The sequence below is a fragment of the Paroedura picta genome, chromosome 4 (genome assembly GCF_049243985.1).
Source record: "Paroedura picta isolate Pp20150507F chromosome 4, Ppicta_v3.0, whole genome shotgun sequence".
Lineage (NCBI taxonomy): Eukaryota > Metazoa > Chordata > Lepidosauria > Squamata > Gekkonidae > Paroedura > Paroedura picta.
Window position 1 is genome coordinate 115,214,070 of NC_135372.1, and position 15,139 is coordinate 115,229,208.

At 43.4% G+C, this 15,139-nt stretch overlaps 1 protein-coding gene across 11 annotated transcripts in view; it reads left to right on the forward strand.

The window, feature by feature from the left end:
• Positions 1-3,294: 3,294 nt before the first annotated feature.
• CBFA2T2 (CBFA2/RUNX1 partner transcriptional co-repressor 2) overlaps positions 3,295-15,139 on the forward strand; it is an 87,628-nt gene continuing 75,783 nt past the window's right edge. For 8 of the 11 annotated variants that reach the window (XM_077335281.1, XM_077335273.1, XM_077335275.1 and 5 more), the window contains exon 1: positions 3,295-3,477. Coding sequence is in view for 2 of the 11 variants with exons in the window: in XM_077335276.1 (XP_077191391.1) it covers positions 3,450-3,477 (28 nt within the window). In the remaining 9 variants the exon portion in view is untranslated. Of the gene's footprint in view, positions 3,478-3,896; positions 3,915-15,139 lie in introns of those variants that run through there. The other 3 variants (XM_077335274.1, XM_077335278.1, XM_077335282.1) reach the window with 2 other exon arrangements.

Consider the following 15,139-nt stretch of genomic DNA (forward strand, 5'->3'; position numbering starts at 1 on the left):
CTTCTACTGCATCGTCTTTTAAGATTTTGAATAGTTCTACTGGAATGCTATCACCACCACTAGCTTTATTATTGTTCAGACTTCCTAAGGCCCATTTGACTTCACATTCCAGGACGTCTGACTCCAGGTCAGTAACTACCCCATCGTGGTTATCAGGGATATTAAGCTCGTTCTTGTATAGCTCCCCTGTATAATTTTGCCACCTTTTAAAAATCTGCTTCTGTGAGGACCATTTTGGTCCTTTATTATACCCATTTTTGCATGAAATGTCCTTTATCATACCCATTTTTGCATGAAATGTTCTCTTCATATCTCCAATTTTCTTGAAAAGATCCCTGGTCCTCCCTATTCTATTGTTTTCTTCTATTTGTTTGCACTGTTCATTGAAGAAGGCATTCTTATCTCTTCTAGCTATTCTCTGGAATTCAGTGTTCAGTTGGGTGTATCTTTCTATTTCTCCTTTGCCTTTCACTTCCCTTCTCTCCTCAGCTATTTGTGAAGCTTCCTCAGATAGCCATTTTGATTTCTTGCATTTCTTTTTCTTTGGGATGGTTTTATTTGCTACCTTAGTTGCGAACCTCTGTCCATAGTTCTTCAGGCACTCTGTCTATCAGATCTAATTCTTTAAATCTATTTGTCACCTCTACTGTATATTCGTCAAGGATATGATTTAGTTTATACCTGACTGGCCTAGTGCTCTTCCCTACTTTCTTCAATTTAAGCCTAAATTTTGCAACAAGAAGCTGATGGTCTGAACCACAATCAGCTCCTGGTCTTGTTTTTACTGACTGTATAGAACTTCTCCATCTTTGGCTGCAGAGCACATAGTCAATCTGATTTCTGTGTTGACCGTCTGGTGATGTCCATGTGTAGAATCGTCTCTTGGGTTGTTGGAAAGAGTGTTTGCTATGGCCATTGTATTCTCTTGACAAAATTCTACCAGCCTGTGCCCTGCTTCATTTTGTACTCCAAGGCCAAACTTGCCTGTTATCCCGGTTATCTTTTGGCTTCCTACTTTAGCATTCCAGTCCCCCATGATGATAAGCACATCATTTTTCGGTGTTGCTTCTAGAAGCTGTTGTAGGGCTTCATAGAACTGGTCAATTTGATCCTCTTCAGCAGCAGTGGTTGGGGCATAGACCTGGATTACTGTGATGTTGAATGGTTTGCCTTGGATTCGAACTGAGATCATTCTGTCATTTTGGGGATTGTATCCCAAGACTACTTTTCCTACTCTCTTATTGATTATGAAGGCTACTCCATTTCTTCTGAAACATATGAATAACCGTACAATAATATGAATAACTAATAGTGGTAACCATATAACCATATAACAGTATAACAGTAAAAACAATATAAACAATGAACAGTGCAACAGTGCAAACAGGTCCAGAGTATTCTGGTGGAATCCTGAGAGCAAGGGGGGGGGGAGCAAGGGCCCTTCAGTTGCTGTTGGTTATGTCTGGTCTCAACCAAATGTCTGGCCAAAAAGCAGCTTTTTGCAGGCCCTGCGTAACTGTTTAAGCTCTGTCAGGGCCCTGATCTCCTTTGGGAGCTCGTTCCACCAGGTGGGGGCCAAAACAGAGAAAGCTCTAGTCCTCGTTGAGACCAGGCGGACTTATTCAGGGCCAGGGACCATTAGCCAGTTGGTTGTGGTGGAGTGCAGAGCTTGTTTGGGGGCATAGGCAGTTGGTTAGAACCCTGAACTGGATAGGCCAGGCTAGCCTGATATTGTTAGATCTCTGAAGGTAAAGCAGCATTGGCTCTGGTTAGAATTTCAGAGACCACCAAGGAAGTTCAGGGTTGAGGAGGAAGAACAAACGGACTGGGCTAGCAGACTCTTTAAGAGCTGGTTAAATAAATAGCCTTATATGCGTCTCGCTTCTGCCTATCAATCAATTCAGGCAACCAATCCCCATCCTCTATATTTTGATGCAGTTTAAAAGTCCTGCAATGCCCGCTATTTTTTTTAAAATTCATACTTCTAGTTTGCAATGCCTTTGGAATAATAGATGCTTTTTAAAAACTCCAGCCCTGATGGGATCATGAGTCCTTTGATATATTAAAAAATTTAAATAGTTCCAGACTGGGGGGGGGGGGGGAGAAAACTTTCGAGAGGCACACTTTGTGTTACAACCTTGAAAAAAAATTATTTCTGGCATTGCCTGCATGCGTGTCCACGTATTTGTTGCTTCAGGCATGTCACCATTAAAAAAAAAGAAATTCCCGCCCCCAGGAACAAGGGAGAGAGAGGCAGGTGCAAGGGCGGGACAATGCAGGCAACTTTAGCGCGTTTGAGCTTCCATACTTTCCTTGTGCTGATTGCTCTCTGGTAGCCAGCACTTTTTAGATTGGTGAACCCACTTTATGTGAGATTCCCCAACTTGCACTTTAAAATGGAGGAGGTAGCAGTCAGTGGGCCAGACGCTGGACATGGACAACGTCATGTGGATTGGCCAGAATAGAACGCCCACGTTAGGTAAGCATTTCACTATATTGTGTTCAGAAAAGCCCACTGTCTTGGAGAAATTGGGGCGGGGGTTAGTAATGGGAAATTTCCCAATGGGTTATCCATCATTCCTATTATGAAATAAACCTGTGCCCAAAGGTGAGTGTGATCTATCTTCCTTCAAAAGCTACACATAAACTACAAGGAGCATGAGGGCAGCTCTCTGTACATGCAACCCTGAGGTTTGTGTTATCAGCATACATGCTCCATAGCCTATTTTTAAGGTGGGCAGACATTGCTGCATTATCCCACAGTACAATCTAAAAGAGGAAAAAAGGTAAAGCCAACACAAGGTTTACGTTGTTTTCAACAAATGGTAAACTTTTATGGCTTTTTTTTTTTTAGGGGACTAAAGTTTCCTAAAAGGCCGAGTCAGTGTCCTTGATGCCTCCTTGTGAGCAACCGGGCTCAGGAGGATTCCACGAGGACGTGAGCTGCTTGTCGCCAGCTACTCAAACGGATCCCCTCGAGGCCCCGCTCCGTCTACTCCGCGCCACTCGGGGACTACAGCAAGGAGGCGGCGCGGAGGGAGGCGGCAAGAAGACAGCGCAAGGAACCACAGGCGAAGGCTGCCCGCTCCGGGCCTTCACCTCGGGAGGAGCCGCGCGGAACCCGGCGGGCAGCGCACCCCGCTAAACACCGGCGCGGGAAGAAAGCGCCAGTCCCGGCCGCCCCCGGATACAGGCGCAACCTGCGCGCGTGCACGCGGCCGGAGGGGAGGAGGGGAGGAGGGGAGGGGAGGGGAGGGGAGGGGAGGGGGGCGTGACATCACCGCCGTGGGCGGGGCCGAGGCAGGGGCCTAGCGCGGCGTTGGCGGCGCTTCCCGCCTGCCCGCCCGGCTGCCGTCTCGTCTCGTCCCGGCCCGACCCAGCCCGGTCGTCGTCGTCCTCTCCGGCGCGGAACAAAGGGAGGGAAGGAAGGCGGCCGTCCGCGCGAGGCGATGGTGGGCATCCCGGGCGCCTCGCAGTGTAAGCCGCCGTCGATCCCGCGTAGACCCTCGGCAGGGGCCCCTCTGCCCTTCTGGGCGCCCGCCCACCCGCCCGCTCGCTCGGAAGTTTGCGCGCCCAGGCATCCCCACGCGGCCCCGTCCCCCGCCCGCCTCGCCCCTCGCGCGTGCTTGCGGGCCCCCTCGCCGCACTTCTCCGTCCCGACTCTTGCATCTGCCCCCGCCCTCCTCTCCCCGCGCGTCCCCGGGGGCTGCGGCCCCTTCGCCGGATCCCCTCTTTCCCCCGGCCCTCCCCTGCCGCGGGCTCTGGCTCAGGTCTGCGGGGCCTCTGCCCCTCGCATCGCTTGCTACATCTGTCATCTTCTGCGGGCGTCTTCCGTTAGTCCTTGCAGATTCCCCCCACTGCATGGGAGCTCCTTCTCATCTATTCCTTGCTCGCTTGATGCGTTGGCATCCCAGGTAGGGTTTGAGAAGCAGCGCCTTTCTTGCTGTCCCTCTATCCGTCTGTGGGTTGATTTGCACCTGAATTGTGCCATGAGAGGAAAAGGAGTTTGGGAACCTTCTGTTTTGAACAGTGAGATTTTTGCCTTTAAAAAAAAAGTGCTTTATCCATGGTGCTCGAGAAATAATCTCCTCTTTTTGTCTTGAGCCATTTCAGGACGCTTAAGGTTGTGCCTTAATACCCCCTCCCTTTGCAAAATAGAGCATTAATGTAATCTGTGTGCATACTATGCTTACATGATTTTGTAACTAAGGCATGCTTCTCACTTGCCTTGAAAGCCCCTTGCTAAGGTCACCATAAAGCTTGGATGAGAGTCCACCAAGAAAGGCTCAATAGATGAAGGCCTTGGCAAAGTGCCTCTGCTTCTCACTTGACTTGAAAGCCCCTTGCTGGGGTCACCATAATTTGCTTGCCACTTGCTGTTTACTTTCATATAGTCATGCTCTCTAATACAAATCCCAGGTCTGGAAAGAGTGCAGCCAAATAATCACAAGGTTGGAGTACCTGCTGCATTATGCCAGATAGGGACTTTTCCAGATGAAAAAGGAAAGCTTATTGGGAGATGACATGGTAGAAATGTATCTGTGGTATAGAGAAAGTGGAGAGGAAGATTTTTTTGGTCCTTTTGCATAATATTTGAACTCATGGTCACCCTATAGGACTAATTGGCCATAGATTCAAGACAGTGAAAAGGAAGCCGAACTTCACGTAACTTGTGTAATTTACTGTCACCAGATGTGGTGATGGCCATGAGCTTGGGTGTTTTTTTGAAGACAGTTGGGCTAATTTTTCGAGGAGGGGTATATCATTGGCTGTGGCCACCACATTCAAACCAGACCTTTAGCTTTTAATTGCGGTTGTTAGGAAACAATGAAAATGGAATTTGTGGCCCTGCTAGTCAACTTCTCTGTTGGCATTTCACTGGCCTCTGTTGGAAGCAGGGTGCTACATTAGATGTAGCATTGGTCTGATTCAGCATGACTTCTCTCATGTTCTTACCTATGTACGTTTTTTCAGAAGTAAGTCCTTCATTGAAAGACTCCATATTAAGTTTACTGGGTCTGAATCAATGGCACCATGGCCAACGATCTTGAATTTTGAATAACCGCCGATTCTCTGCATTTTTTTTAAAGCTATGTTTTTAATAGCCATCTGTTCACACTTCTCTTGAGAAAATTGGAGGCAGATCATGGGAAGATTCACGTAATGAATTATCTCTTGAACTGAGTGAACAGAAGTTAAGCAGTTATCCAGAGTTATCATGCTAGTATAATTGACTAAGACAGGCTTTATGAAAAAGTTGTTGCAAACACAGCCATTATGTGCAGAAATGGTGTGTATTGTGTAGGAGTTGAAGAAGAGTCTGTGTTGTACTCCATGCTTCAACATGGGCTGTGAAATAGCTTTGAAGTATAATCATAAGAGAAAGCAGATGGTGACAGACATGACATGTGGTATACATCTACAAAGAAATATGGTTTGCACACTCTATATAGTTACACTGTGGACCTCATGGTTGTATGGCTGAACCAGGGCTCTGATTTCACAAATACTTATCTTCACAATGGTTACTTTTTAGCATAGTTTCAGAGGAGAACTGTGCTGGTCTGTAGTAGAGCAGTTTAAGTCTAGTAGTACCATATTGGCAAACAAGACGTTTGGGGATGACCATTCAAGAGTCAAAGGTCTCTTTGTCAGATACAGGAATGGAAATCCCCAAGTCCTCATATCCCAGTGAGAATTTTTAGCAAGGGGGTAGCTCAGCTGAGCATCCACAGAAAGGATCAAATTGAGCTGGTGTTGATTGATTTATATCCAGTAAACAATGCCATATATTTTCAAGGTGGAGTACACAATTGTCATGATTTGCCTATGGAGTTGGAATGGATGTGTCTTTTACGTAATTGTATTCTTTCTGTCTTTAGGCTGGCTTGCAAGGTACAGGGACTTTTTTTTGTGCCCTGGAAGCAAGTCTGCTACTTTATAGAATAATAGTGTTGGAAAGGGCCATACAGGCCATCTAGTTCAACCTCCTGCTCAATGCAGGATCAGCATAAAAAGCATCCATGATAAGTATCTGTCCAGCCATTTCTTGAAGGCTGCCAGTGAGGGGGAGCTCACCACTTCCTTAGGCAGCCTATTCCACTGCTGAACTACCTGACAGTGAACATATTCCCCTTGATATCTAGCCAGTACTGCTCTACACATAGTTTAGACCCATTACTGCAGGTCCTCTCCTCTGCTGTGAACAGGAACCACTCCCTGCCCTCCTCCAAATGACAACCTTTCAAGTACTTAAAGAGAGCAATCATGTCCCCTCTCAACCTCCTCTTCTCCAAGTTGAACATTCCCAAGTCCATTTCCTTATAGGGCTTGGTCCCCATGTCCCAGGTTTCTCTCTTGTGCACCTTTGAATTTTGTCCACATCCATTTTGAAGATTACTCCAGATGTGGCTTGACCAATGCGGTATAAAGTAGGACTATGACATCTTGCAATTTTGATATGATGCTTCTGTTGATACAGCCCAAGATATTTGGGTTCTTTACTACCACATCACACTGTCTACTCATATTTAGCGTATAGTCCACAAATACCCCAAGTCCTCATTCACACACACTGCTACCCAGAAATGTATCTTCCATCCAATCCCACTGACTGCTGTGCTGAAGGACAGCTCATCACTGCACAGGCAGGCTCCTTTCTGCTGTTAGACTGGTAACTTTGCCCCCACCATCTTTTCATTGCAACAGGATGCATTGCACTCTTTTGAGAGTAGATTTCCTTTTGGCCCTTAAAAACTATAATTTTTTCTAGCTGTGATGTGTATTCAAGGGTTCAAGCCAGTCCTTAGTTTTGACATTGTACTTCTGGTCCATCCATGGGCTTGGAAGCTAGTATTATGCATCTATTACATTTCGGTTTTTGCTCTAGTCTGTTGTCTTTCACTGTTGTTCTGTGTGGTCTGTTGCACACATGTTCATTCTTCAGTCCTGCAAGTACCAACGCCTGCAGCTTTGCTTTCTGCAACTTATTTTCACTTCACCAGAGCCACATCTGTTTCTTACTATCTTAAAAAAAAATTCCATCCCAGCGTCAACCATAGCTTTGTCAGTTCTGTTGTGGCTTGTTTCACTGTAGTGCTTTTCTGGTTACCCAACACTCCATAAATAAAAGTGGATGCATGTTTTTTCTCTGCTTCATGTAGGATGGACATATGTGTAAGAGGATATAAAGAACAGTGGTGAAAGGCAAAACATCAAAGGGAAGGAGGTTAACATGAGATGGATGGGTATTATCTTCAGCAAATTTGCTGTTCGGTTGGTGGCATCCCATTTACCATGCTGCTGAGTCTCTTCACTTTGATGTTCATCTGTTTGGATTATGTATGGGGCGGAGAATGTGGATAGACATTTTTCTCTACCATAGTACTAGGACGTGGGGCGAAGGCACTCCATGATGTTTAGGGGCAGGAAATTCGGGATGTACAAAAGGAAGTTCTTCTCTGCTTTACAAGTAATTAAATTGGCAAATTCACTGCCAGTGGATTCAATGATGGCCACCAGCACACATAGCTTTAAAAGGGAGTTAGGCAGATTCATGAAGGAGGAGATCATGAAAGTCTTGGCTGTAGTGATCCTCCATATAAACAGACATGCCTCCGAATATGGTAGTGCTAAGAGGTAACATCAGGGAATTTCTGTGCCCTGTTTGTTGGCTCTCCAGAGTTGCTGGTTGGCTGCTGAGTGAAATACATTTTTGGACTAGATGGACCACTGGTCTGATCTGATAGGGCTCTAATGTAACATTTAACCCAGTTTCTGTTAGCTTTTTACAATTCAGATCCATTTTTTACCTTGTCTTTCTGTAATGGCTTGATTGTTTTTTAATTAATAAAACCATTTCTTCCTTCTTCAGCGAATAGCACAGTGTCCGTGCACCGTTTCTGAGTTCTGGAGTTCAAACTTCCTCTAGTGGAAAACATAACAGTGAACTTTGACTGTGCTTTAGAGGCAACCCTTCCTGTTTCCTAGCTGTTAGCTCCCAAGTCCATTCTGATAACCACAAAGTCATCTTTTGTACCTCTTTATTTTTCATAGGCTACATAGAAGTGGCCTAAGGACAGATTGCAGGTCTCTGGAATGGAAGCATAAGGATTCTCTAAACAAAAAATAAATAAGATAGATTGCAGATCAGCTGATGCTTGCCTTAATTCTCTTGACCTGCTGTGAACCAGTCAGCTTTTAAATAATTTTAGCTAACTCTGTTTGGAGCAAGCATTACATCTGCCCTTTGTCTTTCTTTGTTTCCTTTCTCCATTATCAAGTGGGTGGTAGATGGAAAAAAAACAGTGGCTCATTCTGGACTTTAATGCATGGGGTATTTATTTATTGCATCAGTATCATTCACTTCCTTTGGGGAATTGGAAGCAATATATTAGCAGTGGAACAACCAGATGATATAGTTCGGACTGTAGTTCGGACAGTGGGCTTAATAGCTGAGCATGTTATTGGGTGGATTCCAGCTCACCATTCTGAAATTGTATCACACTCATTAGTTCATGAGCCTTATTCTAGTATACCAGGCATATGGTTGAGGCCCAGGAAGCGTTAACATCTAAACCTCCCTGCCTACATCTGTATCAACTAGCCAAATGATCAGCAAATTTGCATCATACCCTCAGCCCGTACTGGGCTAAGACTTTATGGGCAACATCATTATAGACTATATTTTGCATGTTAATGTAAACTAGGATTTAAATGATATTTTATATTGTATGGAATTTTTGAAGTGATGTGATCTCTTGAGAAAGGGTGGCATACAAATTTAATAAATAAATAAAAATGCACACTCTCTTTATGACCATATCTGCCAAAACATTGCCCTCAGTAAATATTGTGATTGAAGAACATTTGAAAGTCCACAAGTATCATTCCCTTAGAGAATTCTATTGTTTTTTTTTAATCTGAATATTCATGGGCATGAATATTGGCACCTGAAAAGATACTGCCTCAGGCGTCTCTCTCTCTGTAATGGTTGTGCTCCAGCTGAATAAGAAATTTTGCCATTTAGATCCATCAGAATTGTTAGGATCTAACTGTGTTCTTTGTTGAGGGAAATTGGCAGAGGATTTTTCTACTTAGCTCAAGTACATGAACTTGAAAAAGAGTTTCCCCGTTCTTTATAGTGGCATGCTGCGCTAAGGGATTACTTGACCTTCTTTTGAGATGGTGATTGCCTCCAAGGTTGGGAAGCTGTCATGCTAATTTTCAGACTCCTTTGCAAATACCATACTAGGGGAGCCAGGACTTCACTTTACCACTATTCTGGGAGCATGAAGATTCACGAACAACAATACAGTTCATTAGTTCCCAACTGGTCTGTTTGTTCCTAGAAAAGAAGTATTTCTAAAACTGGCTGAGACATATTGGCCTCTTTATGTAGGCCCTCAAATCAAATTGCTATATCAAGCCAAGGGCAACCTAATGTAGTGTTTTGTTTCTAACAGCAGCCTACCAAATGACTTTGGAAGCTATAAGTAGACTTCAACGGTGATTAGAGTCTTCTTGTTGGATCCCCAGCAACCAGTACTTGCTAGTTTCTACTGGTGATTATTGCTAGCAACTGTTGCTATATCTAGTCTCCATAATTTGCCCACCTATTATTATTTTTAAGCCATTTAAAACTAGGGGCCTTACATAGTGAAAAAATTACTCCATTTGACCTCTTTCATCTGTTAGTTAAGGTTCTGTTGCCATTATGTGTTAAAGCCATACCCCAAAATAATGAGGGAGTCTTGGTTCTTGGAAACTGCTGAGACATTGCCAAAAATGCCAGACTGAATGTGGCTTTTTTTTTTTTTTGCAGTTGACTTATGGCAACCCCTTTTGGGGTTTTCTAGGCAAGAGATGTTAAGAAGTGGTTTGCCATTGCCTGCCTTATATAGCAACCCTGGCTTCCTTGGTGGTCTCCCATCCAAACACTATCTAGGACTCACCCTTCTTAGCTTCTGAGATGTGGCAAAATTAGGCTAGTCTGGTGATTCAGGGAATGTGGCTTACTTGCCTGCAACTTAATATGCCTGTATTCTTGTATTCTGAATGGTGGGATAATTATTAAGTTGGAAATCCATGTATACACTGTGATAGGGTAGTAAGAGTTACTCTATGGATTCTTTGAAAGCTGATAATTAGGCAGAAGTGTGAGGAAGTGCATGGGCACATGATTATCTGTATGCGAGGGAGTTATTGTTTTAACATCCTATTAGTTCTCTGCAGCAATTGTCAATATATAGATTTGTGTATTGAAAGTAGATTTCAGGCTGAACAGTAGCACGATGAGCTGACATTGTGATGCCCTTGAGAAACTCAGAAATATTGATATTGGCTAAAAGAGCACAAAGTTGTGAGCATAGGTTGGGCCTGTGCAATAGGAATGCTGAAGAAGGCACTCCAAATCTGGGGGGATATAAGAAAACAGTTTTGCAGGGGCTGCTAGTTTTGTAGAACAAAAGCCTAAAGATTGGTGTTGATGACAACATGGAAAGGGATGGTAAATGCTTATGCCCTGGAATGGGTGCAGTGAAGCCATATTGCAGTATATCAATGGAAACAAACTATTAGTTCTTTAATATACTGAGCATCCACTAGTTAAACAGATTGTTAAATTATTAAATTGAGTGAAGAGAGGTTTAAATTACTGCTATGTGAGCTTGACCACTTATACTGAATGTCCTATTTTTGCTACTGGGCTTGGAAAGCCAAGCAGAAGTCATGTTCTGTAAGACGCTCCTGTTTGCCAGTGTTTTCCGAGCTTTTAAAACCTGAGACCTTCTGGTTGTTCTGTCTGAGATTCACCCCTCCAAGTTTACTAGAAAATCATGTATGGCAGTTATAAATTACACTAGTATTATTGCCATTGCATGCAAGGATCTGTGGACATTTTTAAAAAAGGATTGGTATGGTAATCAAATTGCTTTAGGATGCTTTGGGCTGATCCTGCGTTGAGCAGGGGGTTGGACGGCCTGTATGGTCCCTTCCAACTCTATGATTCTATGATCATCTCTTATATGACTGTGGTTCAAATAGTCCCTGAATGCCATTCTATAGATCATAGGCTTTTTTTAAAATCCATTTCTTAACTATTATTCCTCCTTGCCCCCACTTCTGCAACAATTGGGTGAGCATACTGGGGATAGCAGCATAGCAGAATTTCTCCTGTCCACCATCTGCTATTGCTACAGGTATCTCGAAAGAAGGTTGGTAAAATGAATGTCTAGGATCAACCATGACTCTACCATGCTTGCTTCAGAAACTGCAAAGTATCTTCTCCATATGACATGGTTGTCTGCGCTGAAAGCCTCCAGTGAGGGATCTGACTCTGTTTAGCATAAATACCTTTTAAAAGGTAAGCGAGCCTGTGTGGTGTTAGGGCTACAGTGTCAGGTCAGGATGTGGGAGACCCAAGTTTGAATCCGAACTCTGTCCTGGAAATTCTACCCTTGTGACCTTGGGCCTGTTTACACACTCTCAGCCTAGCCTGCCTCACAAGGGTAGTTGTAAGGATAAAACAGAGAAGAGAACGATGGGTCCATCTTTGGAAATTTTAAAACAGAGGCTGCATAGCCATCTGATGGAGAGGCTGATTCTGTGAAGGCTTAAGGGGGTGGCAGGTTACAGTGAATGAGCGATAGGGTTGAGAGTGTCCTGCATAGTGCAGGGGGTTGGAGGTCCCTTCCAACTCTATTATTCTATGATCTTTAGTCTTTGTGTTACATAATTGTAACCTTAGCTTTTGAAAACCAACGTATTGGGACAACTGGGCTTAACTTTTTGGTGTTATCAGGCACCAGTTAATTGTTTCTGTTTTGAATCAGTTCCTTGCATAGATAAATGAACTTATCTTCCCAGATAAGTGCCTCCTGGGGAACAGTGGTGAGACCATCTCTGGTCAACTATGAGGCTGAACACATTTGTGTTTAAGTCAGTGCTGATGATAGGGGCATGAGGTTCATGTAGGTTTTTAGCTTTGGGGCCATTGTTAATAGTTTCAAGCCTCAATGGGCTCAGTGAACCTCTGTTTAGGATGGCCCTGCATATCTTCTGTGTCTCATCTTCTGCAGAAAACCTACTCAACAAATGGCTAGTTATCAGGTTGGGTTTAGTAGCTTAATGTTTGTTAAAGTTGCTACGTGAGACCAGTTGATACACAAGATTTTCATCTTTAATGTGTTATAAGCTGCTTTGTGGGTTCAGTTATGGACAAGGTATAATAAAAAGTTGTCTCACTTTTTTGGGGAGGGGGCAACCCAATGACCTATAAACAGTCCACAGGCTTTAGAATTCTCCAGAACCCTTCCTTAGGCTACGTGTAATAATAAAAATATTTTAAAAGGAGTTGGGGGAAGAAATGTCATGGGCCCCACACATTTTCCAGGCAGCTAAGCTAAATGTGTTTTATACAAAGTCTTTATGCACACACCTGAGGGAAGAGGTTGCCCTGTGGACTTGGTATATTGGGAAAGAATAGAAGGTACAGTTTGGTTTGTTGATAGTCTAACTTAGGCTTTCTCAACTTTTGTTTGCCATTGAGTACCCCCTGAAACATTCTTCAGGTTTCAAGAAACCCCAGAAGTGGCACAATGATGCAGAATATGTTGGGAAGCATACCCGTGTACATGCCCAGCCAGGCCCCTCTCCACCCCCTCCAGGCCCATCCCAGGCCATTTTGGGAGGTGTGTGTGTGGACTAACATGACCATATATGGTTATATCACCCAACAAATGTTTACCAAATTTTATACACACACACAGAGACAAATAAATTAACTCCTACCCATTAAGGAAACCCTTCCAGAGCCATCAAGAAACTCCAGGGTTTCATGAAACCCTGGTTGAGAAAAGCTGGTCCACCTTGTCGTTCGAACAACTCCACAGGTTATGTGTCACTTTGGGCAAACGTGTTTTCTTTCCATTCTCACAGTGTGGGAGAACCGTAAGTCTCTTCTTTACATGTTGCTGAAGCAGTCAGGTCCTAAAGTTAAGCTTATCAGTGTGAATGCCACTTTTGCCCAATAATAATAATCTCTAATCTTCCATAGGTTTTAAATTTTTTTTTGGCTGGGCATGGGTAGGGAAGGGTCTTTCTGTAAATGTTGATTTCAACTTGGCTTCACACATTACCCTGTGAGTTCAGTGAATGTCTAAATCAGGAATGGTAGATGTTGTAAGAGTCGTATCTTACTAGGTGTCAAATCTGAAATCTAACTTGCATTTTAAAAAGCTTTTTGCTGACTCTTTTAAGGAATTGAATATTTAGGGTGTTTTGGTGTACCTGCTGGATCATCCCTGCAACATGGAATCCTGCTGTTAATACAAACATTAAATGACAGTCTTCAAGAGAACCAGTCTTGGGTGTCCTTTCACTGCCTCCCTGTTTCCTTTCTATTCAGGGTCTCTTAATAGCCCTGCTCATCACTTGAAATTGATGCATCTCAACAGGAGGGATTGTTTCTGTTGATTAAGCCTTGTAACAGAACACATCAGTCATTACCATGTGAAAAGTACTGATATGGAGGTGGAGTCCCTCCTCCCAGACCTGGGGTGTGTTAAGCAGGTCATCCTTTGACTGCTTCAGTTATCCTCCCCAAAATAAATAAATGGGTCCATTCCTGATGGGTCCTTTTCATACATTCCTTCTCCCAGTTGTTGTGGCATCTTTCAGTGAACTGGAAGAAAGTTTTCAGAGGGAATGCAAATATCTGTGTAACTGCTTCTGCGGTAAGGGGACATTTATTCTCATTATGTACAGCAGAAAAGAGCAAGACTCCCAATAGGACCTTGATGACTTAACAAAATTTGTAGGAGGGTATGAGCTTTCGTGAGTCACTGCTCACTTTTTCAGAGACTTCAGGTATCCAAAGAAGTGGGCAGTAACTCACAAAAGCTCATACCTTGCCACAAATTTTGTTAGTCTTCAAGGTCCTACTTGGGAGTCTTGCTCTTTTCTACTGCTACTGACAGACAATACTATGTTAGTATCTTTTTAATGTTAGTATAGTCCACTTTTCTCACTAAGACTCAAGGTAGATTACACAGTTTAAGTCAGTACGGCCAACAGGAGGGGACAGCTAATAAACGGCACACTAGAGTTTGGCTCTTAGAAATTTTAAATGGAGCTGAAACCATGCATAAACATTTAAATACCACCTTGTTGTAAGATCTTACTGTGTACCGCTTAATTTGTCATGTTAACATTTATGCCATGCTTCTCTTACAGTGATGCCAGACTTCTAAAATCCTAATGCATTGGTTCTTGAATGTTCTACTTTGTTGACTGGACTGACTCACTCTCAGTAATCCCATCTAGTCAATGTGGGAAAGGGGGGCTATACAAATAATGTAAATAAGTAAATAAGCATTAAGCAGTGCAGAAGTTATATAGTAAGAGCATATTTACAGCAACAGGCAATATATACTATATACAGTAGATCGAATATTCTCTCTCTTTATCTCCTCCTGCCTCTTCCCCCCATTACTTTTGGAGCTGTTATGTTACCAGATTCTTCCCTGCTCTCCTCTGTGGATCTGACTTGGGATCCAAGGGTTCTTGTTTTCCCACCTCTTTTAGTTCCACCAAACAGATTTTGTCTGGTGACATCACTGATTTTCCTGCCATTCCTTGCTTGGAAATGGTAACTTGTGCTAAGCTTTCTTTATCTCTGGCCATCCTTTTTTGATTAAAGACTGAACTCAGTAAATATTTTTTAAATGATTGAATTTCTTAACTATGGAAAACACATGTCTGGGCTCAGAGACACGGAGTGCCATGTGGGATCACCCCTAGCTCCCTTCTTGAGTTCACAAGTGTGAATGCAGACCTGAAAGCTGTGGGTGACAGGTTTATCTCGGATGATTGGCAAGGATTTATAAAGCAAGAGGGGATTTACTTACTTAACCTCCCTCCCCTTTCTTTCCTCCTCCCCTCTTTTCCTCTTCTTCCCAGAAAAAGGAAATTGGGATCACATTAAAGCCCTAATTGGTTTGGCTCCAGCAATAGCTCAGTGGCTGCCAAATGGTTAATTTATTGTGTGAGAGCTTGGCCATGTGTCGAACAGCGAATTTGTCATCTGCTAAAAGATCTTTGTACACTGTACTTGTATTCATTCACCAGACCCCTATTTTTA